Consider the following 25,000-nt stretch of genomic DNA (forward strand, 5'->3'; position numbering starts at 1 on the left):
CCTTCCCGGAGTATACGGACCGCCGATTGGATGGACAGGCCCAGCCAATGACAGGCGGTGTTCCTGGGTTACTAGGCTAAAGATGGCGGCGGTGATGGAGCTTCACGGCCACGGGCACGGAGCCGGGCTCGGGCCGCACGGAGAGGGGTATAGGCTCCCGGGGGAGGACGAGGATGAACCGGTAAGGAAGGTAGCACGGGTGATAGCCTCCCCACCCAGGGTCCAGTCTGTGTCAGCTCGGTGTGGAGACCTTTCCCTGTAGCCGGCCGCGGGCCGGGGAACCCTCCTTACTGTCACTGACAAGAATTCAGAGCAAAGCTGCGGTCCCTAACACCACTGCCTGTCGTAGGAATGTTGTCACCCGCTGTGATGGCGGTAGTTCGTGCCATCATTCCAACTGATCCTCTGGGGTTCGGGGACAGTCTGTGGTGGAGGTTGGACTACGGACAAGTCTCAACAGGAGAGGCAATTGTCTTGGATCAGAAGGTTACAGTTTGTTACATCTCACTAACTATATAAGAGTAAAGCTGCTATCGTCTCACCAGCTTACTGGGCTGCAGCCTCATTAGAGAGAGACGACTGGCAGTGGTTTGGCCTGAGGGTCACCACACCTCAAGAGAGGAGTGAGGTTGAGGAGGAGACTCTTTTACTGGTAACCTCAGCCAGTGCAAGAATTGAATCTATACTGTTGGCATCACTCTGTATTGTAAACCAGCCTGTAGGCATATTAATAATCACTAAATAAAAAGTAGAAAAAACACACATGCCTTCAGCAGGAGACCATGCCCACAAGTAAGTCTGTCAATGCTTCACCCAATATATGACAATGTGTTGAGTGACAAGTCACCTTGTACGTTAACCCTTTTGTTTCCATTATTGTGTACAATGTCTGTGTACATCCTGTACCTCCCTCATAGGGATAGATTGGAGGGGCTGGAGCTGAGCCTAGATTACAGAAATTCTCTTGCATACTATTTGGGAGCAGGAGTAGATCATGTGGATCTTCAAGCTTGGTTTGCCATTCGGTACCACTATGGTTAATCTGATTACTCCATGTTCCTACCTATCCCAATAACCTTTCACTCCCTTGGTTGTCAAGAATCCATCTGCCTTTGACATGAAGGTATTCGATGACTGTTTCCACCACCTTTTGATAAATGTAGTTTCAAAGACTCTCAGCCCTCTGAGAGAAAAATGTTTTTCTCAAGCAACAGTGGAGGCTGCATTATTGAGTGGCTCACTAGACCATTTTAGGGGACATTTATGACTGCTAAACATAAAATTGCTGCAAGATGAGATTGATACGGATGGATGTTTGATTACAACGTGAACATGATGGGCGAAAAGGCTCTTCCCAAGCTCTAGAAATTCTGACTCTATGAATTGCCCTGGATCTGGAAACACATAGGCTCAACAGGACAAGGATGGCAAATTTCCGTCCCTAACGGTCACTAGTGAACCACATGGGTTTTTACAACAATTGATGATAGTTTCAAGGTCAGAGTTATTAAGACTCTGTTTATACTCTAATTTATTAATTGAAATTAATTCCACCAGCTGCCTTGAGCTACGTTAGCTTGCTGTTCTCGACAGCTCAGATAGGTTAATGCAGATGTAACTGTTGATGGTTTCACCAGTTTTCAATCCAGTATGCATTCATTCCCCTAATCAAATCACCTATCCTCCATAGTAACTTGTAAAAGGATTTTCAGAACATGGCATCCATTACGATTTACGCCTGACCACTTTAGCTTCAGCTCTTTAAAATTTTCTTCTGTTTTTCAAATCCTACCTTATGTTGTTTTCTGGCTTCTGTGTGCAGTTTTAAGTATAGCTATATTCTGCTGACATTTTAGGGAGTATTTTCTTTTATTATCTGTTGCTGACTTAGTTAGGAAGAACAAGGGAGGAGACAGTGGTGTAGTTTTATAATGTATCTGGACTAGTAATCCAGAAACAGACTAATGCATTTTGGGACACAGATTCAAATCCTACCCTGACAACTGGCAGAATTTAAATTCTCTCAACAAGCGCTTTTTTTTTTTTTTTTTTAAATTCTGGCGTTGAGAACTAGTCTGTGGAAACGTCATCAAAATCCTGCAGGAAATCCGAAACAAAAAGCACAAAGTGTTGAACAAACCTGGCAGGTCAGGTTGCAGTGACTTGTGAAGAAGAGTCCTATTCGACATAACATTAATAAATAATACTAAAGTAAATCATCAGCCATGATCTAATTGAATGTTAGGGCAAATTCAAGGAGCTGAATGGCTGACTTAGAGTAATAGAGATATACAGCATGGAAACACATCTTTTGGTCCAACTTGTCCGTGCCAACCAGGTATCCTAAATAAATTTAGTCCCATTTGCCAGCCTTTGGCCCATATCCCTCTAAACCCTTTCTATTCATATACCCAGCCAGATGCCTTATAAATCTTGTAATTGTACAAGCCTCCTCCACTTCCTCTGGCAGCTCATTCCATACACACACCATCCTCTGCATGAAAAAGGTGCCCCTTAGGTCCCTTTTTAAATCTTTCCCCTCTCACCTTGAACCTATGCCCTCTAGTTTTGGACTCCCTCGCCCTGGGAAAAGACCTTGTCTATTTATCCTATCCATGTCCCTCATAATTTTATAAGCCTCTATAAGATCACTCCTCAGCCTCCGATGCTGTAGGGAAAATACTCCCAGACTATTCAGCCTCTGCCTATAGCTCAAACCCTCCAGTCCTGGCAACATCCTTGTAAAACTTTTCTGCGCCCTTCAAGTTTCACAACATCTTTCCTATAGCAGGGAGACCAGAATTGCACATAGTATTCCAACAGTGGCCTAACCAATTCCTGTAAAGCTGTAACATGACTTCCCAACTCTTATACTCAATCACTGACCAATAAAGGCAAGCATACAAAAGGCTTCTTCACTATGCTACCTTCCCTGTGTCTCCACTTTCAAGGAACTATGAACCTGTACTCAAAGGTCTCTTTGTTCAACAGCATTCCCAGGACCATACCATTAAGGGTATAAATCCTCCCCAGAATTGCCTTTCCAAAATGCAGCACCTCACATTTATTTAAATTAAACTCCATCTGCCACTCCTCGGCCCATTGGCCAATCTGATCAAGATCCCGTTGTACTCTTGAGGTAACCTTGGCTGTCCACTACACCACCAATTTTGGTGTCATTTGAAACCTTACTAACTATGCCTCCTACGTTCACATCCAAATCATTTATATAAACGATGAAAAGCAGTGGACCCAGCACTGATCCCTGTGGCACACCGCTGGTCACAGATCTCTCGTCAGAAAAGCAGTCCTCCACCACCACACTCTGTCTTCTACCTGCGAGCTAGTTCTGTATCCAAATAGCTAGTTCTCCATCTGTTCCGTGTGATCTAACCTTGCTAACCAGTCTACTATGAGGAACCTTGTCAAATGCCTTACTGAAGTCTACAGTGATCACGTCCGTCGCTCTGCCCTCATCAATCCTCTTTGTCACTTCTAAAAATTCAATCAAGTTAGTGAGACATGATTTCCCACACAGAGCCATGTTGACTATCCCTAATCAGTCCTTGCCTTTCCAACTACGTATAAATCCTGTCCCTCAGGATTCCCTCCAACAACTTGCCCACCACCAATGTCAGGCTCATTGGTCTATAGTTCCCTGGGTTTTCCTTCCCACCTTTCTTAAGTTGTGGCACAACATTAGCCAATCTCCAGTCTTCCAGCACCTCGCCTGTAGCTATCAATGATACAAATATCTCAGCAAGGGGCCCAGCAATCACTTCCCTAGCTTCCCATAAAGTTCTAGGGTATAAAAACAAAGTTGCTGGAAGAGCAGGTCTGGCAGCATCTGAGCTTTTCCAGCAACTTTGTTTTTGTTCCTGATTTACAGCATCCGCAGTTCTTTCAGTTTTTTTTTAAAGTTCTAGGGTACTCCTGATAAGGTCCTGGGGATTTATCCATCTTTATGTTTTAAGATGTCCAGCACCACCACCTCTGTAATATGGACATTTTCAAGAGGTTGCCATTTATTTCCGCACGTTCTCTATCTTCCATATCCTTCTGCTATTTTCTATGTCCCAATCTCTCTAATTTGCTTTGGCACCACAACGAGAATGACTGAGGGAGATGGAACTCTGAGCTAGTAATCTGGAGACCCAGAATAATGCTTGGGTGACGTGAGTCCGAGTCCCACCACAATGGCTTGTGGGATTTAAATTCATTTAATTAGATCAGTGATTGAACATTAGTCTCAGTAGTGGTGACCATTTACTGTGGTTGTTTGTTGTAGAAAAACCATCACTACTGTCCTAAGTGAAGGAAATCTGCCTTCCTTACCTGGTCTGTCCCTTGTGTGACTTGAGACCCACAGCAATCTGCTTGACTCTTAACTGCCCTCAGTAATGGTCTAGTAACCCACTCAGTTCAAGGACAATTAGGGATTCCAGCAACTCCTGCATTCCATGAAAGATTAAAGAACAGAATCCTCAAGGATATCCGCTTTCTTGAAATTCTGGCCTCTTCTATTTGCCCCCATTTCCAACCCCCACTATTGGCGACTATGCTTTCAATGCTGAGACCCTGAGTTCTGGGCTTCTCTCCCTAAAGCTGTGCAACCCCAAACCCTCTCTGCCCTGTGATGATAATCGTTAAAAACCTACCTCTTTGGCCAAATATTTGATTGCCTTTTCTCACATTGGCCTAATGTGACTTGGTGGAAAATTTTGTTTTATGTTAAGATTGCTATCTAAATACAAGTTATGTTGTTGTAGAACTACGTGCATCTGCTGAGGGGCTCAGTTGGCTCGATGGCTGGTTGGCAATGTAGAGCAGTGGGTTCAGTTCCCATATCAGCTGAGGTTACCATGAAGGACTCTCTTTCTGTGCTATCAGAGGTGCGGTGACCCTTTGGTTAAACCACCCACCAGTCATTTGTCTTACAAATGAGAGAGCAGCCCTACGGCCCCACAGGACAAGGGTGACATTACCTTGCATCTGTCAAGGCCATTTAGTGGCTGGACTTTGACGCTGATGTAGAATGCTGTTTGAGGTGAAGAAGTATAGAGTGAGAATGTTGGAAGTTTTGTTTAGAATCATATGGATTCTGTTGGTCGCAGTGCTGACATCATGGATCACCACCCCAGCCTCAAGGAGATTGCCAGTCCTTTGTGTTTACTGAGTAGTTAATTGCCAGCTTGGAGACTTCCATCTCACTGTTTTGAGTCAGAAGGTTGTGGGTTCCAACTGCTATATAAGATTAAATGTGTGGCACTGAAATAGTGCTGCATTCAGAATTTTTTGGGAAGAGCAGAGTTCTCCCAATGCCCTGTGAAACATAAAACCCTCGTCCAATGCTATTGAAACTGATTAACTGGTTATTCACCTCATTGCAGTTTATGGGATTTTACTGTGTTCATGAGCTGTCTACTTAATAACAGTGAGGATGCTCAAAGTATTCATGACTGTCAAATCTTGTAGAATGTCCTGAGGATGAGACTGACACTATGCAAATGCAAAGTCTTGCTACCTGTTTTAAGTGGGAGAGCAGGTCTAACAAACTTAGTGAATGTCATCTCCTAGAAGTAGCTCTTGACAGTCTGATCTTCCAGCTTAAATGCTAGGTCAGATTCTGGAATAGCCATCCCCATTTGGGTGATGGAGAGTGAGATTTTCAGTGTTCCTGGAGTCTTGCAGCACTCCCTTAGAAACACTTCTGAAGTATAGTAACCATTGCAATGTATGCAACGTAACAGGCAGTTTGCACAAGCTCCAGGTGGTCGTGCTACTTTGGGCAATTTATTCACAAACCTCTGATCGATATCATGACTAATAAAAACACTGAAGGCCAGAGCTGTCCTCGGTTAATAGAGTCTGAGACATCTAACATGTAGGCAGAAACTCGAGCTTTAAGTAATGTCACAGGCCAGCCCACTTCTTTCCTGTCGAAGAAATAAGCCTGTGCTGGGACTGCAGACACCCAACACGGACTCTGAAAGTTTAAAAAAAGGTTCTGTCCTGTTCTATCTTTGGTGACCTCGGGTCATTCCTAAAGTCCTTTTACAACCACCTTTTGAAGTCTAATCATTTTTGTAGAAAGCACAGCAACTAATTTGCGCTCAGGATGTGATAATGACCAGATATGTTGTTAGTGGATGTTGGTTCACGAATCAGTGTTGGTCAGGAAAATTCCGTTGAGTCTTCCAAGTCGTGCCATGGGACTCTTTGTATCCACACAAGAGGGCAAATGGGGACTGTGTTTTAACATCTGGACTGCAGAACAGAAGTTCCATCCTTCTGGGGTCTGATTTGAATCCACATTCTTCTTATTCCACAGTGAGAGTGCAGTGAGTCTGAGCCAGAGTGACAACCTACTGTTTTAACAATTTAATATTTTAATAAAACCATGAGGCATGGGTGCAGAAGTAGACCACTCAACCCATCAAGTCTGCTCCACCATATATCTCCAACTGTGTACAAAAGCCAACCAAATATTTGCACTTTGAGTCCTCTTGTTGGCGCTTGAGCAAGTTTTAATTCCTACAGCTCATGATCGTTTTACTGATAATCCCTGAATAGGTAAATGGTCTTAACACCAAGACACCTGCTATAAGTAGACATTTCTTCTTTCTAACAATACTAAAGAACTATTTGTGTAATTAATTTTTCATATAACCGGTGTTACTATGTTAGCAGAAATGATAGCTGTGTTGATCACAGAGAGAACCCACATACATAAATAAATGATTTTATAAATTAGGAGCAGAGGAGGTCACTCAGCATCTTGAAACTACTAATCCATCATTCGATGAGATTATGGCTGATCTGATTATTCCACAATCCTGCATTTCTCCTGATAACCTTTCATCCTTTTGCTTATCCAGATTCTATTTAGTACTTCTGCCTTTGAAATACTATGCTTCCACCACCTTTTGAAGAAGAAATTCCTTGCTTCGCCTGCTAGTGGTGTGGCTTGAGGGAGGAATGTTAACAGTGCAGCATGTCTTTCATATTGTACTGGAGTGTCATTATTGGAGAGAGGAGAGATGTCAGAGGATGTATTAGGGAATAAAAAAAAAAGTGTGAACAGTAGTAATTCCAGGAGGGTTAAAGGTTTGAAAATGGCACTGACTTGACAACAAACTTTTACATTGTATGCAGTAGATTGGGATGTTTATTTTTCCCAGTTTAGTTATGACTAAATGTGATATTTATCGTACAAATGATCTTGGTTTAGCTGAATGTTTGGGCCCTGGGATTAAAGTACAAGAGATATAGATATCAGATTTTCCACATCAGCTTTGCATTTATTGATACAACTTTCACTTACAAGTTTGGAGGTCATTGGAATCCCTCTGCAAAGACTTGAGCACTGAAATTTAGGCTGCCATTACAGTTAGTATTGAGGCTTTGCTGCGAGGCCTGAGGTGCAGATTTGCAGATGAAACATTAAATCAGGGACTTGTTTGCCCTGTCAGGTGGATGAAAAAGATCCCATGGTGCCTAGCTAAAACATCCTGCCCTGAACTCATATCATTTTGGAGACCAAAGGAGCTCTACTGAGTGATCTGTGTCAATACTTATCCCTAGGTCAGTAAGTGGTCATTATCACGTTACTCTTTGCAACTTGCTGTGTGCAAATTGCCTCTTATGTTGCCCACACTGTAATGGCGACTGCAGTTCAGAAGTATTTCTTAGGGAATGCTACACTATCAGGAGTGCTATCTTTGGCTATGAAGTGTTTTGGGACATTGTGAAACATGCTATGTAATAACATGTCTTTACCCTATGTCCCCTTGATTTAATGCACTGATAATGGACCTTGGTTCATATATTCATGCCCTGAAGGTAGGAGGGTTGGTGGATAAGGTGGTTAAGAAGGTATATGGGATATTTACCTTTACTAGCTAAGGCACAGAATACAGGAGCAAGGAAGTTATGCTGAAAGTATATAAAATGCTGGTTAGGCCACAACTGGAGTACTGCATGTAATTCTAGTCACCACATTATAGGAAGGATGTGATTGCATTTGAGAGAGTGCAGACGGGATTTACCAGGATGCTGCCTGGGTTGGAGGGTCTGTGCTGTGAGAAAGGATTGGTTAGGCTGGGATTGTTTTCCTTGGAGTGGCAAAGAAAACCTGATAGAGGTGTATAAGATTGAGGGGCATAGATAGAGTGAATAAGAAGGCATTTTTTTCATTATTAGAGAGGTCAGTAACGAGGGACATAGATTTAAGGATGGTAAGTTTGTGGATGACGCCAAACTTGGTGGTTATAGTGGACAGTGAAGAAGATCTTGATCAATTGGGTCAATGGGCTGAGGAGTGGCAGATAGGGTTTAATCTGGATAAATGTGAGGTATTGCATTTTGGTAAAACGAACAAGGGCAGGACTTATACAATTAATGGTAGGGCCCTGGGTAGTGATATAGAACAGAGAGACCTAGGAGTTCAGGTAAATAATTCTTTGAAATTTGTGTCAGGGTGGTTAAGAAGGCATTCAGCATGCTTGCCTTAATTTCTCGGACTTTTGAGTATGGGAGTTGGGATGTCATGTTGAGGTTGTACAGGACATTGGTGAGGCCTTTTCTGGAATTCCGTGTCAATCATTATTGGTGGTCCCTTGCAAATGAGGATTCTCTTCCACTCTCAGCAAGTCTGTACGTGGTTGTACAGACCAATGCGGTTACTGCAGGCTCTGTTGCATTTGGGGCAGAAGGTTGTTTTGGGAAGGGATGGTTTGGGCATTGGCGTGGCAGCATGCTCCTTTTGCTTTTCTCACCTGGCTTCCACTTTTTCATGACGACAAGTCACGAGGTGCTCAATGCCTTCCTGGATGCCTCTCCTCCTCTTGGGAAAGTAATTCCCAGTTGTCTGTGGGAATGCTGCAGTTCACCCAAAAGTACTGTGTACAGTTCTTGTTGCCCTGCTATAGGAAGGATATTACTAAATCGGAAAGAGTTCAGAAAAGATTTACCAGGATGTTGCCAGCAATGGAAGGTTATAGTTACAAAGAGAGGCTGGGACTTTTTTCGCTGGAGAGTAGGAATTGGGGGCGGTGTGTGACCTTTATAGAGGTTTATAATATCATGAGGGGCATAGATAAGGTGAATAGCAAGGGTCTTTTCTGTAGGGTAGAGCAGTTCAAAACTAGGGGGCATATTTTTAAGGTGAAAGGAAAAACATTTAAAAAGGACATGGGTGCAACCTTTTTATGCAGAGTGGTTCATATTTTGAATGAACTGCCAGAGGAGCTGATGGATGTGGGCACAGTTACAACATTTAAAAGACATTTGGATAAGTAGATGAATAGCGGAGGTTTGGAGTGATATAGGCCAAATGCCGGCAGGTAGGATTAGTTTGGCTTGGGAACATGCTTGGGTCCGTTTCCATGCTGTATGACTCTAGAATATTCTAAATCGTGAGCACCACATTAAAGGAATTAGTGTGGCATTATTTCACTCGAATGTTCAAATTGATCACTTTATGGTCTTTGGGATGAAATTTTAAACTCCAGTGTAAAAGAAAAGGGTTTGCATTTCTGTAGTGCTTTTAATAAGCTCAGGATGTCCCAGAGCATGTCGCAGACATTGAAATGAAGTCATTGTGGTAATATGAAATATTCTGGAAGCTATCTCACTGGACAAACATGCAATGGATCATTGTCCCCATCATGAGGCTTTGGAAATAAATGCTGACCCAGCTAGTGACACTCACATCCTAGACTGAATAAAGGACTTTTAAACATAAACGAACTTTTATGTCAACAAAGCAGCCAAGTCATACACGGGGAGATACCACAGTGGTAGCGTTAATCGACAGGTTGAACATTGATTGGGATATTTGAAAAAGGGTTACACAAAATCTCCATGCCCTTTGAAGCTATTGCTGTCCAAAAATACAATTTAACCTAATCAAGTCTTTCCCTATCTCTTTCAGATTGACCTCACAGGCCTATCACCAGAGGAAAGATGGAGGTGAGTATGTGTTCAGTTAAATGGGAGATAAAGGCAATGGGGAGGGCACAAAGGAGATCTGCAAGGAACCAGAACTGAGAGTTCTGTAACTACCATGACAGGCTGAATGGGGGAGGGGCTCATTTCTTGAGATATAAGAAGACTTGAGGTGGTGAACTCATCTCTAACAATCCATCGTTAGGATTTTGATTGGTACATTGGTAAAATGTTTTCACTTTATAAAGAGTTAAGATAATTACAAAAATTCCAACATGGGTTTTTTTTTAATGTCAAGGTACAGTTTCACAAATACTAGTGGCAATCTGAAATCTCTCAGGCAGTTCAATAAATCTACAACAATAGATGAATTTCAGTAATAGTGATGCAGTAACTACTGGATTGTTTATTTTTTATATTAATAAAAACCCATCGGCTTGCTTTCTCCCCCTTTAAGGAAGGAAATCTGCCATCCTTCCTGGGTCTGGCCTTAATGTGACATTAGACCTCCAGCAAGGTGCTTGACTTTTACCTGAAATAGCTGAAAAAGGCCCTCATTTATATTTCAAGAAGCTGACTCACCACTGCTTCCTCAAGGCCATGTAATGACAATAAATCTAGCCACCAATGACCCCACACTGTGAACAAAAAGAAATGCAGTAAGTTTGCATTTTAGAAAGTAGCTTGTAATTTTGATTCCAAAAAAAAAGTAATGGCTGCTGTCAAGATGGAGATCCTTTCATGGCCTTAGTAAATATTGTCATTCTGTTTGACTGAAGGACATTGTGTCCTGGTACAGTGGTATGCCTGCTCAATATTCACCCAAAATGCCCAAGTCCACACAAGTCCAAGCACACTGCCTCACCCTATTCCCCCAGCTAAGACACACTGACTCAGCACACACCATCAGGGATCTTGGGACCAATGATTCCACGTTGTTTAACCCACTCAACCTAAATGTTTGTAATATTATAGTTTGTTATGGAGCCTACCTTGTGGTCAAAGTGGAACCAATTTTTCCCTCCTTTTTTAAGATATAAAATAAAGTGTTATGATATTACTTGCTGATAAATTACTCTTGCATGAGAGTCTCTACAGGAAGTGAGAGAATTGCTACAAAGAGCAAACACAGGTTTTCGAAATTGTGTATTCATACTGGGGAAGACGAGGTTTTACTTAAAGTGAATTAAGTTAATTTTTGTAAAAACCTTTTTGATGCAATCTTAATTGTATTTTTAAATAGAGCAGTTGTTCAAAAAAGCGTTTTCTTGAGGTCTAGATGTTCAGCCCCCTGGTCTCTGGGCTTCTGTCCATTTAATATGTAAATTCCAAGTTTTAACCCTCAACCAACTTAACTAAATCAGTTAACGTAGCCACTTATTTCATTGCTGTTATGTGATATTGCTGTATGGAAGTGAATCCCCATACTTCCTACATCAGAAAATTTTCTTGGCATTGGGAATCAGAGGTTAGGCAGGAATGTAGAGTTGAGGTCACAATCAGATCAGTCATGGTCTTATTCAATGTTAGAGCAGACTAAAGGGGCCAATTGCCTACTCACACTGGTAATTCATATGTTTGCATGTATGTGCAGCTCGAATCGCCATAATATGAAGAGGATGTAGTCACGCTTGAGAGATGCAGAAAAAGATTTTCAAGGATGATAGCCAATGCTGTGGAGCTGGAGGAGCACAGCAGGCCAGGCAGCATCAGAGGAGCAGGAAAGTTGACATTTCGGGTTGGGACCCTTCTTCAGAAATGGGGAGGGGAAGGGAGCTGGCAAGTAAATAGAGAAAGGAGGGGTGGGGCTGGGGAGGGTAGGTGGCATGGTGATAGGTGAATGATACGCTGGATGTGGAGGTTGATGGGTTGATATGTGAGGACAAGGGGGATTATGTCTTTATTTTTGTTGTGGGGAGGGGGTTTGAGAACAGAAGTGCGGGAAATGCAAGAGATGCATTTTTGATCACCGGAGTGGGTAAGTTGCAGTCCTCACATATCACCCCGCCAACCTGCGCATCCAGCGTATCATTCTCCGCCACTTCCACCATCTACAATCTGACCCCACCCTCCCCACCCCTGTCTGCCTCTTGTTGGGATCGCTCACTCTGCGACACCCTCATCTGCTCCACACACTCCATGAACCCCACCACATCTGGCACCTTTCCCTGCAACTGCAGGACGTGCTACACCTGCCCCCTCACCTCCATTCAAGGCCCAAATCAAACCTTTCTTATCAGACAGGGGCTCACCTGTACATCCACCAATTTGCTCAAGGTGTCCGCTGCTCCCGATGTGGCCTCCCGTACATTGGTGAGATCTAGTTTAAACTTGGAGACTGTTTTGCAGAGCATCTGCACTCTGTACACAACAAACAACAACACCTTTTGGTCACCAACCAATTTAAACCCCGCACCGCACCCCACCCCCACCTCCCACCCCGGATGACATGTCCATCCTGTGCCTCCTCCAGTGCCCAATGACACCACCTGCAAACTGGAGGAGCAACACCTCATATTCTGCCTCGGGAGCCTATACCCCAATAGCCTAAACGTGGAATTCACCTGTTTTAAAATCTCCCCACCCCCAGCCTCATCCTATGTCCAACCCTCCTTCTCATCCCCACCTCCTTGACCTAATGCAACTCGTCCATCTTCTTTCCCACCTATCCACCTCTCCCATTTCACTGACCAATCCCCACCACTGCCTACCTGCTGTCACTTATCACCATCCCACCTACCTTCCCCAGCACCACCCCTCCTCTCTATTTATTTCCCAGCTCCCTGCCCCCTCCCCATTTCTGAAGAAGGGTCCCGACCTGAAACGTCAACTTTCCTGTTTCTCTGATGCTGCCTGGCCTACTGTGTTCCTCCAGCTTCACACGGTGTTGTCTCTGACGCCAGCATCTGTAGTTCTTGCTTTCTCTGATAGCCAATGCTGCTAGGTTTAAGTTGTTAGAAAAGGATGAAGAGACTGGGTTGTTTCCTGTTGAATATGGAAGGCTGCAGCAAGAGGGTGATCTATTATCTTATGATAATTAAATCATGATTAACAAATTATTTATTTAAATATAATCATTTAATTTTAAATTACTTTGAAGGGTAGGCACAAAGAATGTGCTCACACATGGGAAGAGCAATCCCAATGGCCATCAGTAATATGCAATTTCTAAAACCTTTGTATGGCCACCACAGCAACCCTGTCACTTCCTACAGGAACTCTCATCTTTACTATGATTTATTTTTGCTTATAGTTGTCATAACATTTTATTTATATCTGAACAAAGGGAGAATAATCAGTTCCACTAGACTATACGGTTGACTCCATAACATTCTGACATAACTATGTTAAGGCTCAATGTGTTAACCTATGTGGAAGAACTGCTCCACCTAAAATTCAAAAGAAACTTCTTTACCCAGAGTATGTTGAGAATGTGTAACTGGCAGCCATAGGGAGTGGTTGAGGCAAAAGCTTAATGTATTTAAGGGGACTATAGATAAGCTGCTGATGAGGGAAGAACAGGACTTTAAGCTGACAGTTAAATGATTTGGGAGAAGGCTCATAGGGAGCATAAATGTTAACTTGGACAGTTTGGACTGAAACTGGCCTGTTATTTTTTTTGTTTGTTTCATGTAATGCTATGTAATTCTAGCAATTATGACTCTTCAATAAGTATTTAATTCATTGCAAAGTTTTATTTTCTCTCTTGGAATGTGGGTGTCAATAGCAAGGCCAGCATTTTGTTGCTCATCCTGAATTGCCCTGGAGAAGGTTCGTGGTGAGCTGCCTTCTTAAGCAGCTGCAGTCTCTGAGGTGTGGGACCACCCACTGAGACAAGCTTTTTCATTGCAAATTTGTCAATTAATTAAATTCAAATTCTAACCTCTGCCGTGGTGGGGTTTGAACTTATGTCTCTGGATCACTAGCCTAATGATATTACCACTGCGCTAGCATCTCTCAAGTGCCTTAGGGCAACCTGCGACAATAAAAATGAAAAAAAACTCTTGCAGTGATGCAAGACCATTCGAGCATTGGTATATCCTAATTGTCACTTTCTATTTATTGCAGGGTGGAACATGCACGGATGCATGCCAAGCACCGGGGGCATGAGGCAATGCATGCAGAGATGGTGCTCATTCTCATTGTTACCTTGGTGGTTGCACAGATTCTTCTGGTCCAGTGGAAGCAGAGACATGCCAAGTCCTACAACGTAAGGGTGTATTTATTTCATACAAGGCAGCATTCAAAGATGAGTGGCAGGTCAGATGATTGTATAGAGCATTACGAATTGTTAAGAATGGCTAAATAGTTAATCAGAAGCAAGAAATTAGTGTATGTGAGAAAGCTAGCTAGAAATATAATAACAAATAGCAAAAGTTTCTACCAGTATTTTTTAAAAGAATGTGAATGTTGATGCTGTAGAGTAAGAATGGGAAATTAATTGTAGGTAGATAATTTTTTCTTAAGCCAGGGTATCATGGGATATGAAAAAGATAGGTATATGGAGTTAGAACAAAGAACAAAGAAAATTACAGCACAGGAACAGGCCCTTCGGCCCTCCAAGCCTGCACTGACATACTGCCCATCACAACTAAAACCCCCTACCGTTCCAGGGACCGTATCCCTCTATTCCCATCCTATTCATGTATTTGTCAAGACGCCCTTTAAAAGCCACTATCGTATCTGCTTCTACTACCTCCCCTGGTAGTGAATTCCAGGCACACACCACCATCTGTGTAAAAAAAAAACTTGCCTCGTACATTACCTTTAAACTTTGCCCCTTGCACCTTAAACCTATGCCCCTAGTAACTGACACTTCCACCCTGGGAAAAAGCTTGTGACTGTCCACTCTGTCCATGTCCTTCATAATCTTGTAGACCTCTATCCGGTCGCCCCTCAACCTCTGTTGTTCCAGTGAGAACAACCTAAGTTTCTCCAACCTCTCCTCATAGCTAATGCCCCCCATACCAGGCAACATCCTGGTAAATCTTTTCTGTGCCCATAGGCCACAGATCAGCCATTGAATGACAGACAGGCTAGAGAGGCTGAATGACGTACTCTTGTTCCTATGTTCCTGTGAAATGAGCAAATATTTTTCTTCTGTCTTCACTCTTGATGCAAAAAAATTCCAGTAATAGCTGTAAATCAGGGGATGGAAGTGAGAGGGAAGGAGCACTTAGCAGGCTGAATAAGCTGCAAACTTACAAGTCATTGGGTCCAGATGGACTTCATCCTAGGGCCTTAACAGGAGTTGCACTTAAGATGGTATATGTGTTGCTATTAATTTTCCAAAATTACTTTGTTTCTGAATGAGTTCCATGAAATTAGAAAGTGGCATATATAACTTGTCCATTCAAGGAGGTAGTGAAGCAGAAAACAGGAAAGTATAGACCAATTAGCTTGATATCTTTGTGAGAGGATGTTAATTGATCATTTGGGAGTTTAAAACTGGGCATTTAGAAAAACTCCAAGTTATTGGCAAGAGTTGTCATGGCTTTGTATAATGGAAATTGTGTTTAACCAATTTTAAGGAGTTCTTTGAAGGACTAACATATGCTATGGATAACAAGGAACCAGTAGTTGCACTGTGCTTGGATTCCCAGAAGGCGTTTGTAAAGGTGCCGCAAAAGTAGCAAAGTAGAAGCTCATGGTGTAGGGAGTAATGTTAGCATAGATAGAAGTGCGGCTAGCTGGCAAAGGCATGATAGCCAATTTGCCAATGACCCAAAGGTAGGTAAAGAAGATGTAAAGAAATTGCAGATGGATATAGATAGATTGAATGAGTGGGCAGAAATCTGGCAGGTGATGTATAGTGTGGGAAAGTATGCTTCACTTGTTCAAGCATTCGAGATATTTTGCCTTTCCACGGTTTTCTGTGGTAGGCTGGGCACTTGACAGGACCAAAAGAGAGAGCTTTAGATACATTCATGATATTGTGATATTCAGTGAGAAATGATCTGATTAGGGTCATCATTATCCCACAGGATGTGAACAAATTGCTTGGGCCCAATTTACAAGGTTGCTTGTAATAAGACCAATCTTAGGTGTGGAGCTGTAGAATTTTGAATGTACATGTTGACCAATGAGTGTAAGTTATTGGGGTAGCTGGGAATGTGGAATTCAAAACACAAACAGATCAGCTGTAATCTTATTGAATGGCAGAGTTAGAGTTTGTACACAGCATACCTTTAAGAAAGATGCTCATGATATCATATTCCAGCATAGCATGTGATCTGAAGGGAGGAAGGTCTCAAGCTCCATCTTAACTGGGAGCCACTTGAGCACGATGTGAATAGCTTAATATTAAATTTTATATAATGGCTTAATCTAAATTGTAATATTCATATATATCATGAGTTGTGATAAATGTCTGTTGAAGCTTTCAATACCACATTAGCCACATCCAATTCTTATGTTATGGGAGCTAACGTAAACATTGCCATTGTCAGGAACGGATATCCTGCTGGAGGAAAAGCCTGCACCGTGGTGGCAGTTCACTAACTCTGACATAGCACCACAGACTCAAAGGGCCACATGGCCTGCTTCTGCTTTTACTGAATGAATAATCCAGAGAACAAGAGTTCAAATCGCACCATAGGTAGTTTGAGAGCTTAGATTTTAAGAAACCCCTGTTCTCTTATCTTGTGGGAATGGGCATACAAAAGACTGGAAGCTGAGCTTCAGTCATATGAAGCTGTGTTCAGACTCCATCTGGAATAACTGCACCATTCTGGGCCCAGGCCTTTGGGCAATGTATTGACCATGGAGTGGATGTATTGCAATTCACCAGAATATTGCTATATTCATAATAAGGGGGTTAAATTGTGAGAACAGATTGCACAGTTGAGACTTGTACTCCCTTGAAGATTAAGTAGTCATCTAATTGAAACTTTCAAAGGATTTGGTAGGATAGATGGAGGAAAAACTCTTTTCTCTGCATATTGGTACTAAGGGATGCAGTTAATGTACAGATCAGCTATGATCTAATTGAATAGTGGGACAGACCCTGCAGATGTCCTGCAGTAAAAGTGACCAATTAATCCTCTTTAGAAGAAAAGCTACTGTCTGTACCAGGTCTGCATGTCATGTGCCTCCAGTCTTAGGCCAATAATAACTTAAATTTTTTAAATAATTCTTTCACTGGATATAGGTGTCACTGGTTAGAACAGCATTTACTTGAGAAGGTAATGGTGAGCAACCACCTTGAGGCGTTGCAGGCTGTGGTGTAGATAGGCCCATGGTGCTGATAAGAAGGGAATTTGACCCAGTGACACTGAAGTAATGCTGATAATTGTTCTCAGAAGTGCCCTAGCAAACCACCCAAATAATGGCTAATAAATGATATATATGTTAGTCATGTCTAAATAACAGAGAAATATATATATAAAAGCCTAGAGAAGTGTGAGGTGGAGGATGGGCTACACCTTGTTACTGGAAATATTTGCATAACAAATGTCGAATCCTTCCAAGGTCTTATAAATATGCTCAAAGCTGCTGAAATGTTTCTCGTCCACAGCTGTAAGAATGACATGTACTGGTAATAGGTCCCAGTAGGGTGATTGCAACAAGGCACAAAATCGGCAACCAAGGCTCAGGGGATAATTGTGGAGAGGAGGAAAGAGGGATCCAGATGTTTGCTTTTACTCTTGTGAGAATGGTGACATAGTTCTCCCAGTCCCATGTTGTCCTTCTGAATCTTTCGGACTTATCGGTGATCGTACTAATTTTTTTCTTGCAGCACCAACAACTTAGGTTTTTATAGCAGCTCTAATGTAACAAAATGTTCCAAGGTGTTTCACAGGAGCATTCAAAAACAAAGTGTGACACCATATGACATGAGATATTAGGGCAAAAGCTTGCTCAAAGAGATTGGTTTGAAGCTTCATCTTGAAATAATAAAGTGAGCTGGAGAGCTGTAAGGAAGAAATTCCAGAACTTAGAGCCCTGGCAGCTGGAGGCATGGTCCTCGGTGGTGGATCAGATTTGACTGGAATGTGCTAGTGGCAAAGTTAGAATGCAGATATCTCAGGAGGATTGTGAGGTTAGCAAAGATTGCGGAGGGAGGATGTAGCAAGCTCACGTAGGAATTAGAAAACAAGGGTGGCAATGCTCTGTATCTTAATGCAATCTTTATTCTAGATCTTGTCAAGTAGTTAATGTATTGCTGTCTCCTCTATAAATAAAAGCAAGTTCAGTTCTCTGGAACTGGAACTTCCTATTAAGCTCTGCAGTGTTCTGTTTAGTTGCTCCTTCATCGCTAGGCAAAAACACAGATATGAGATAATTGACAATAGAGTCAGCAAATGTGAATGAGAGTTTACTTTTCTGCCACAGGTTTTGTGACCTGGAACATGCTGCCTGAAGGGTCAGTGGAATCTGATCTAATAGGAACCTTCAAAAGGAAATTGGTTAAGTATTTGAAGGGAGCAAAATGGTAAGGTTATGGGAAAAGAGCAGGAGAATCGATCTAATTGGATAGGGCTTTCAAAGACAGACAGAATTGGCTGAGTATTGCTGAAAAGACAGATGTGTCACTTAAGCATTTCATCTTGCATTCATTCGGACAATGTAAGAATACCAAATTTCAAACTGTTATGACAATTTATTGCATAGGAGAAAATGACGCTGGTTGGCAACTGACTGGACGAGGCATTGCTATGGAAAAAGCAATAGGGAACCTCAGTCAAATATGACATTCTTGTGTTTGTCCTGAAGAGCTTAAGGCAAAAGGTTTTGGCAATGTGTTATGTTTTACATCAAAATTTAAGTTCTGTATTACCAAATGGGCTGAATGACCTCCTGTGCTGTCAGATTCCAAGTGAAGTGTGCCTTATTACCATGTGATCTTGTCTCGCCTTGAAACTTTCTTCCTCAAGAGGTAGAATCTTTAATCACATGTCAAATAGGCACAATTATGCCTGTAATTATTGTGTTAATGTAAACCAGCAAATAACAAATTCAGATCAGACAGCAAATGAAATTCTTTCACAATGAGTTGGGGTTTAGTAAATTACAGGAGTACTTTGGGTGCAGCAAAGACATTAGAAATCAGTAGAATGCCAGGCTGGGAGAAGCTTTGGATGCTTTTTCCAATAATTTTTTGTTGGGGCACTGAGGTTTTACCTCCGGGATATAGCCCATGCTAATGAGACGAAAGTCTCAACATTGTGTGTCTCCAGTCACAAGGGTTCCTTGTGGCTCTCTCACACATGTGCATTGAGTGAGAGTGCTACGTTAAACATGTCTTTTGTTCTCATGCAGCTTGTGACACTGTTCCAGATGTGGGTTGTGCCTCTGTATTTCACAGCTAAACTGCACTGGTGGAGGTTCCTAGTGATCTGGGTGCTGTTCTCATTAATTACAGCCTTTGTTACTTTCCGGGCAACGCGGAAACCACTGGAGGGAACAACGCCCAGGTAATGTGCTGTGTGACTGAGATAAATCTGCTGGGGGAATTGTATCCCATTTGATCATTCCCATCTTGTTCATAAATGCCAACAATTTCCTAGCTACCATCAGTTCTAAAGATGTGTCACTGGGCCTGAAAAGTTAACTCTGATTTCTCTGCACAGCTGCTGCCAGACCACTTTTCCAGCAATTTCTGTTTTAGTTTCTGATTTCCAGCATCTGCCGTTCTTTCGGTTTTTGATTTCCATATTTGACCATTGTTCTGTTTCAGTTATAGATAATGATGTGGAGTTCTCCGTGCACACAGTTATGGCCAACACCCCTTGTCCTTGTTGGAGGGTCAGGGCTGTGGGAGAACTGCCCTGTTAGATGACCAGTGCAATTGGAGTGTCACCCTATCAGAGGGTCAGGGGAGCATCACCAGAGTTTTTTTGGATACAATGTTAAACTGATCCCATTGTCCTTGGGGGTCAGTATTCTTTGGTATGCTGACATCATGAAGTGTTGCATGAACGCAATTCATTCTTTTTGGGCACCCAATCTAAGTGAACAATCCGGTGCAGTACTGACAGAATACTTCCTGACATCTCTTGTAAACTTGCTTCTCTTTGCCAGCTCACCGCTTCTACTCCCTGAAGATCCTGTCCAATATCAAAGTCTCATTTGTTGTCAATCAGTTGCTCCAAATTGTCCCAGTGTCATTAAATCAGGCATCTCATCCTCTTGCAAAGTTATTGTTCACAAAATGAAGTGAAAATCTCTTTCTGGTAGTTGATTATTATCACCAAATTGATCCAATGCTAGTTTATGGTAAGAGTAAGTAACTTGTCCACCTTCAGGAGGAGAGGAATTTTAATTCTGTTAAATAAATAAATTTACAATAGAAAGCTCATATCAGTAATTGTGACTATGAAACTCATTGATTGTCATTAAAACCCATCTGATTCACTAATGTCCTTTAGGGAAGGAAACTGCCTATATGTGTCTCCAGAGTCACAGCAGTTTTGATTCTTAAACGCCCTTTGGCAATTAGGGATGTGCAATAAAAGCTCACCTGGCCAGCAGCACCCATATCCTGTGAATGAACATTTAAATAAAAACAGGCTGTTTGGGTGAACCAGTCTGTGCTGGCTTTTACACTTCACGTGAGCCTCCTCTTATTTTACTTTATCAGTGTTGAGGAGAAAACAGTTAATAGAAGCAGTTTTGTTGTCGAGCCCACTAATAAATTGAGATAGTCCAACTTATTTTGCATGGGAGTTTTTACATCCTCTGCAGTTTTACAGGACTTCAGACACTTAAAAATTTGTTCAAGGGATATGAGCTTTTCTGGCAACGCCCATTTTCTTGCCATTTCTAATTGACCTTGAAGGTGGTGATGAACTGCCTTCTTGAACAGCTGCAGTCCGTGGTATAGGAACTCCCACAATGCTGTTATGGAGCTCCAGAATTGTGACTCAATGACAGTGAAGAAATGGCAATTATATTTCCAATTCTGGATGGTATATAAAACCAGAAAATACCTGACAAAATCAGCAGGTCTGGCAGCATCTGTTATTGAGAAAAAGAGTTAATGTTTCGAGTTTGTTAGGAGTTCAACAGAACCGAAGTCAGGCTTGGATGGGGACTTGCAGATGGTGGTACTCCCATGCATCTGTTTCCTATGCCCTTCTAGGTGGTAGAGGTCACTGATTTGGAAGGTGTGTGTTGTAGATTGTACATACTGCTACCTTTGTGCGTCAGTGGTGACTGGAGTGAATTTTGACATTGGTGGGAGGCTACCGCTGTCACTAGTTTGTCCTGAATGGTGACAAGCTTCTTGATTGTTATTGGAGCTGCACTCATTCAGGCCAATGGAAAGTATTCTATCAAAATCTTCATTAATGCTTTGTAGATGGTGGACGGGCTATGGGAAGACAGAGGTGTGTTTCAAGCTACAGGGTTCCTAGTCTTGGACCTGTTTTTGTAGCCACAATATTCATGGCTTGTCCAGTTCAATTTCTGGTCAGTTGTGAACCCTAGGATGATGATAGTCATTGTCTCTTTCTTTTCTGTTGTTCCAGGCTGGTTTATAAATGGTTTCTCCTGCTCTACAAATTGAGCTACGCCAGTGGGATCGTGGGCTATGCTGGAGTAATGTTCACCCTCTTTGGCATAAACTTATTATTTAGGTAAGGATTTTGACATTTAACTTCCTCTAATTAAAGCTTGAAGGGACAGAACTTGAATGGTGAATATGTGAATCAGAATCATTCCCTTGTCAAAAGCTGCAATGTAGTTTTGAGGGACTTGAACACTTCTCTATTCTGGAGATGCAGCGAGCACAGCAGCAAAATGAAGTATAAAGGAAAAGTTGCAGAATGTCTGCACAGTAACGTTATTGTGCCATATCCTGGAATTCCTTGCCAAAGTTAATTGTGAAATCACCATTGTCACAGTGACTGCAAAGCTTCAAAGACTTTCACCTTCACAGGAATTCTAGAATGAGAAGCAAATACTGGCCTTGCTACTGATGCCAAAATTCATGCACAAAGATTTATAAGAAACATGCATTGCTGGGTTTATAAGGCCACTAGACATAGGAGCAAAAGTAGACTGTTCAGCCCAGTAAGTGTGCTCTGCCATTCACTGAGATCATGGCTGATCTGATAATCCTCAACTCGATTTTCCTGCCTTTTCCCCATGATCCCTGATTCCTTTACTGATTAAAAATCTGCCTACCTGAGCCTTGAATATACTTAAAGATGTAGCTTTGACAGCCCACAGATTCTCATGTCTTGTTAGTCGTTACCACATTGCGAAAGGTTCAGCTTGCCAGAATTGTGATGTTCCACATTCTGGGAATGGCCTCTTGTGAAATATCCTTTTTTAGACCAAAATAGGCTGGGGAGTACTCTGTGTTAACTTGGTTTCCTGATAATGCCATCAGTAGTCATAACCTGAGGTTGCTGTGGCTAGGAACAGCCAAGAAGCAAGGATAAATTGAAAATTGGTGGCCTTGTTATTCTTTAGCCTGTCTTTGTGGCAAACAGTTCAGGATATGGAATATTGAAGTGACAGAATACAAACGAAGTTCTCTTTTGAATGGAATGGTTTTCTGTTCAGCAGTTTTTCAACAGATCATTGTGTTAAAAGGAGGTCTCTGGGAGCAGAATAGAGTGAAGACTGTGTTAGTGTTTGTTATATAATTGGAAAGTGCAGAGAGCTGAAGACAGAAAGGGCAAGGGACTGTGGACTGGGAACAAGACCCATTGCTGTTTGCTGCCAGAGCCTACCAAACCATATAATAGAGTCAGGGAAGGGAATCTGGAAATTCCGTGCCATAACCGGAGTAAGAGACCGTTTGTAGATATGTGCCTTCTTGGTGTTAAATGTGGCTAGGGATTTCAGAAGGAATACAGCTTTTGCTGGAAAAGATTGAGTAGACAGTGAGAGATCTTGCATAACAGAGACTCAATTCGAAAGTGTGTGTGTTTGGTCCCACGTTGGAGCAGGGAGCAATGTGAGTGTTTGTAGCTACGTAAGGAGTATCTTGTATCAGCTGCTGAAAATGAAGTCGTCTTTCCTTTAAAGTATTAGTCACCTTTTAATTTTAATCATGTTGATTTTTAGTTGGTTTGCCACAGTAAAAGTTTTAAAGTGGAATCTTGTCCAGCAGTTTTCTTTCTTTCTTCGTTGTGGAGATACCTTACCATTTTTTAAACAAAACTTATCAGTCTCTGAGGATGATATCTTTGTTCCTCAGTTAGGTTTAGGCTTGTTTACTCTTAAGGCCTCACAATGAGAATGGACTTCAATCAGCTATAAGCAGATTTTGATGGTCTATTCCAGAAGTGAAAAGAGGTTTAACTCTGCAATTCACTGCCCTTTTTTGGTAAATGCAAAAGCTGAGTGCTTGTGGATTAGAGATTCCCTGGGACCTACAGATGTTCATAGCTTTGTCTTTGTCTTAAAGTCACGAATATAATTTTTCAATGGGAATTTTGAATACATAACGTAGTTACAATACTGAGAAGGGACTATGCTGGCTCTCCGCAAGAGCAACTCACCCAGTTCCACTCTTTTTTTCTCCCCCTCCCCTTGGACTGTTTCTCTTAAGATAATTAGCCAGTTCCTTTTGAAAGTCACCATTGAATGTGCCTCCATGACACACTCCGGCAGTGCTGATCATTCCAGTCCCAGCATTTCCTGTTTCTCTTCGTGTTGCCTTTAGTCTTTTCACCAATCATGTTAAACCTGTGCCCTCTTGTCTTCCATCCTTCCACGAATTGGAACAGTTTCTCCCTATGAGCTCTGTCCAGACTCTTCACTTGAAATACCTCTGTCAAATCTCCTCTCAATCTTTTCTTTAAAAAGAATAGTTACAGATTATCAAGACACATACACATGAAGAGCAGCAGTGCACCATGCAGCCCCTTAAGCTTGCTCTAGCTTTAAGTAAGATCATAGAACATAGAACATTACAGCGCAGTACAGGCCCTTCGGCCCTCGATGTTGCACCGACCTGTGAAACCAATCTGAAGCCCATCTAACCTAAACTATTCCATTATCATCCATATGTTTATCCAATGACCATTTAAATGCCCTTAAAGTTGGTGAGTCTACTATTTTTGCAGGCAGGGCATTCCATGCCCTTACTAGTCTCTGAGTAAAGAACCTACCTCTGACATCTGTCCTATATCTATCACCCCTCAATTTAAAGCTATGTCCCCTCGTGCTGGCCACCACCATCCGAGGAAAAAGGCTCCCACTGTCCACCCTATCTAATCCTCTGATCATCTTGTATGTCTCTATTAAGTCACCTCTTAACCTTCTTCTCTCTAACGAAAACAGCCTCAAGTCCCTCAGCCTTTCCTCATAAGACCTTCCCTCCATACCAGGCAACATCCTGGTAAATCTCCTCTGCACCCTTTCCAATGCTTCCACATTCTTCCTATAATGCGGTGACCAGAACTGTACGCAATACTCCAAGTGCGGCCGCACCAGAGTTTTGTACAGCTGCAACATGACCTCATGGCTCCGAAACTCAATCCCTCTACCATGGCTGATCTGTTTGTGTATCGAATTCCCCATTTCCATCTACCCAGATAACCTTTGATTCCTCTGCCTAGCAAGAAGCTATCCACTTCTACCTTAAAAATATTCAATGACCTTGCCTCCAATGCCCTCTGCAGCAATGTTCCAAAGTTGCACAACTCTTAGAGAGAATTTCTCCTCCTTTCAGTCATAAAAAGGCAATTATTAATTTTAAAGGAGTGCCCCCTAGTTTTGGACTCATCCAGAAGAGAAACTTCAAATCTTTATCCACCTTGTCAAGACCATTCAGTTTTTTACACACTTCAATCAAATCACCCTTTGCTCTTCTAAACTACAGTGGAAACAAGCTCAATATGGCCAACCTATGTTCATCACTGCTGATTCCAGGCATCAATCCAGTAAAGTTCCTCTGAACCGCTTCAACATGTTTACATCTTTCCTTAACAAAAACTGCTCACAGTAATTGAGATCTGCCCCCTGCCAATTCCCTGTATAACTGAAGATGCCATCCTGACTTTTGTGTTCAATTTCTGTCTTAATAAAGGATAGCATCCTGTATTAGGCTTCTTGTTTATCTTCTGTTCTCCAGTCTCACCATGCGCCTGAA

General features: G+C 42.1%; 1 protein-coding gene across 1 annotated transcript in view; it reads left to right on the forward strand.

Moving 5' to 3' along the window:
* The first annotated feature begins 6 nt into the window (after positions 1-6).
* The window catches only part of LOC109936825 (RING finger protein 121), a 28,450-nt gene continuing 3,456 nt past the window's right edge, over positions 7-25,000 (forward strand). Inside the window, exons 1-5 of the mRNA XM_048597853.1 lie at positions 7-181; positions 9,935-9,972; positions 14,017-14,158; positions 19,210-19,364; positions 21,420-21,527. Of these exons, the coding sequence (XP_048453810.1) occupies positions 83-181; positions 9,935-9,972; positions 14,017-14,158; positions 19,210-19,364; positions 21,420-21,527 (542 nt within the window). The 5' untranslated portion in view covers positions 7-82. The remainder of the gene's footprint in view (positions 182-9,934; positions 9,973-14,016; positions 14,159-19,209; positions 19,365-21,419; positions 21,528-25,000) is intronic.

Source organism: Rhincodon typus, chromosome 6 (assembly GCF_021869965.1).
Source record: "Rhincodon typus isolate 14 chromosome 6, sRhiTyp1.1, whole genome shotgun sequence".
Taxonomy (NCBI): domain Eukaryota; kingdom Metazoa; phylum Chordata; class Chondrichthyes; order Orectolobiformes; family Rhincodontidae; genus Rhincodon; species Rhincodon typus.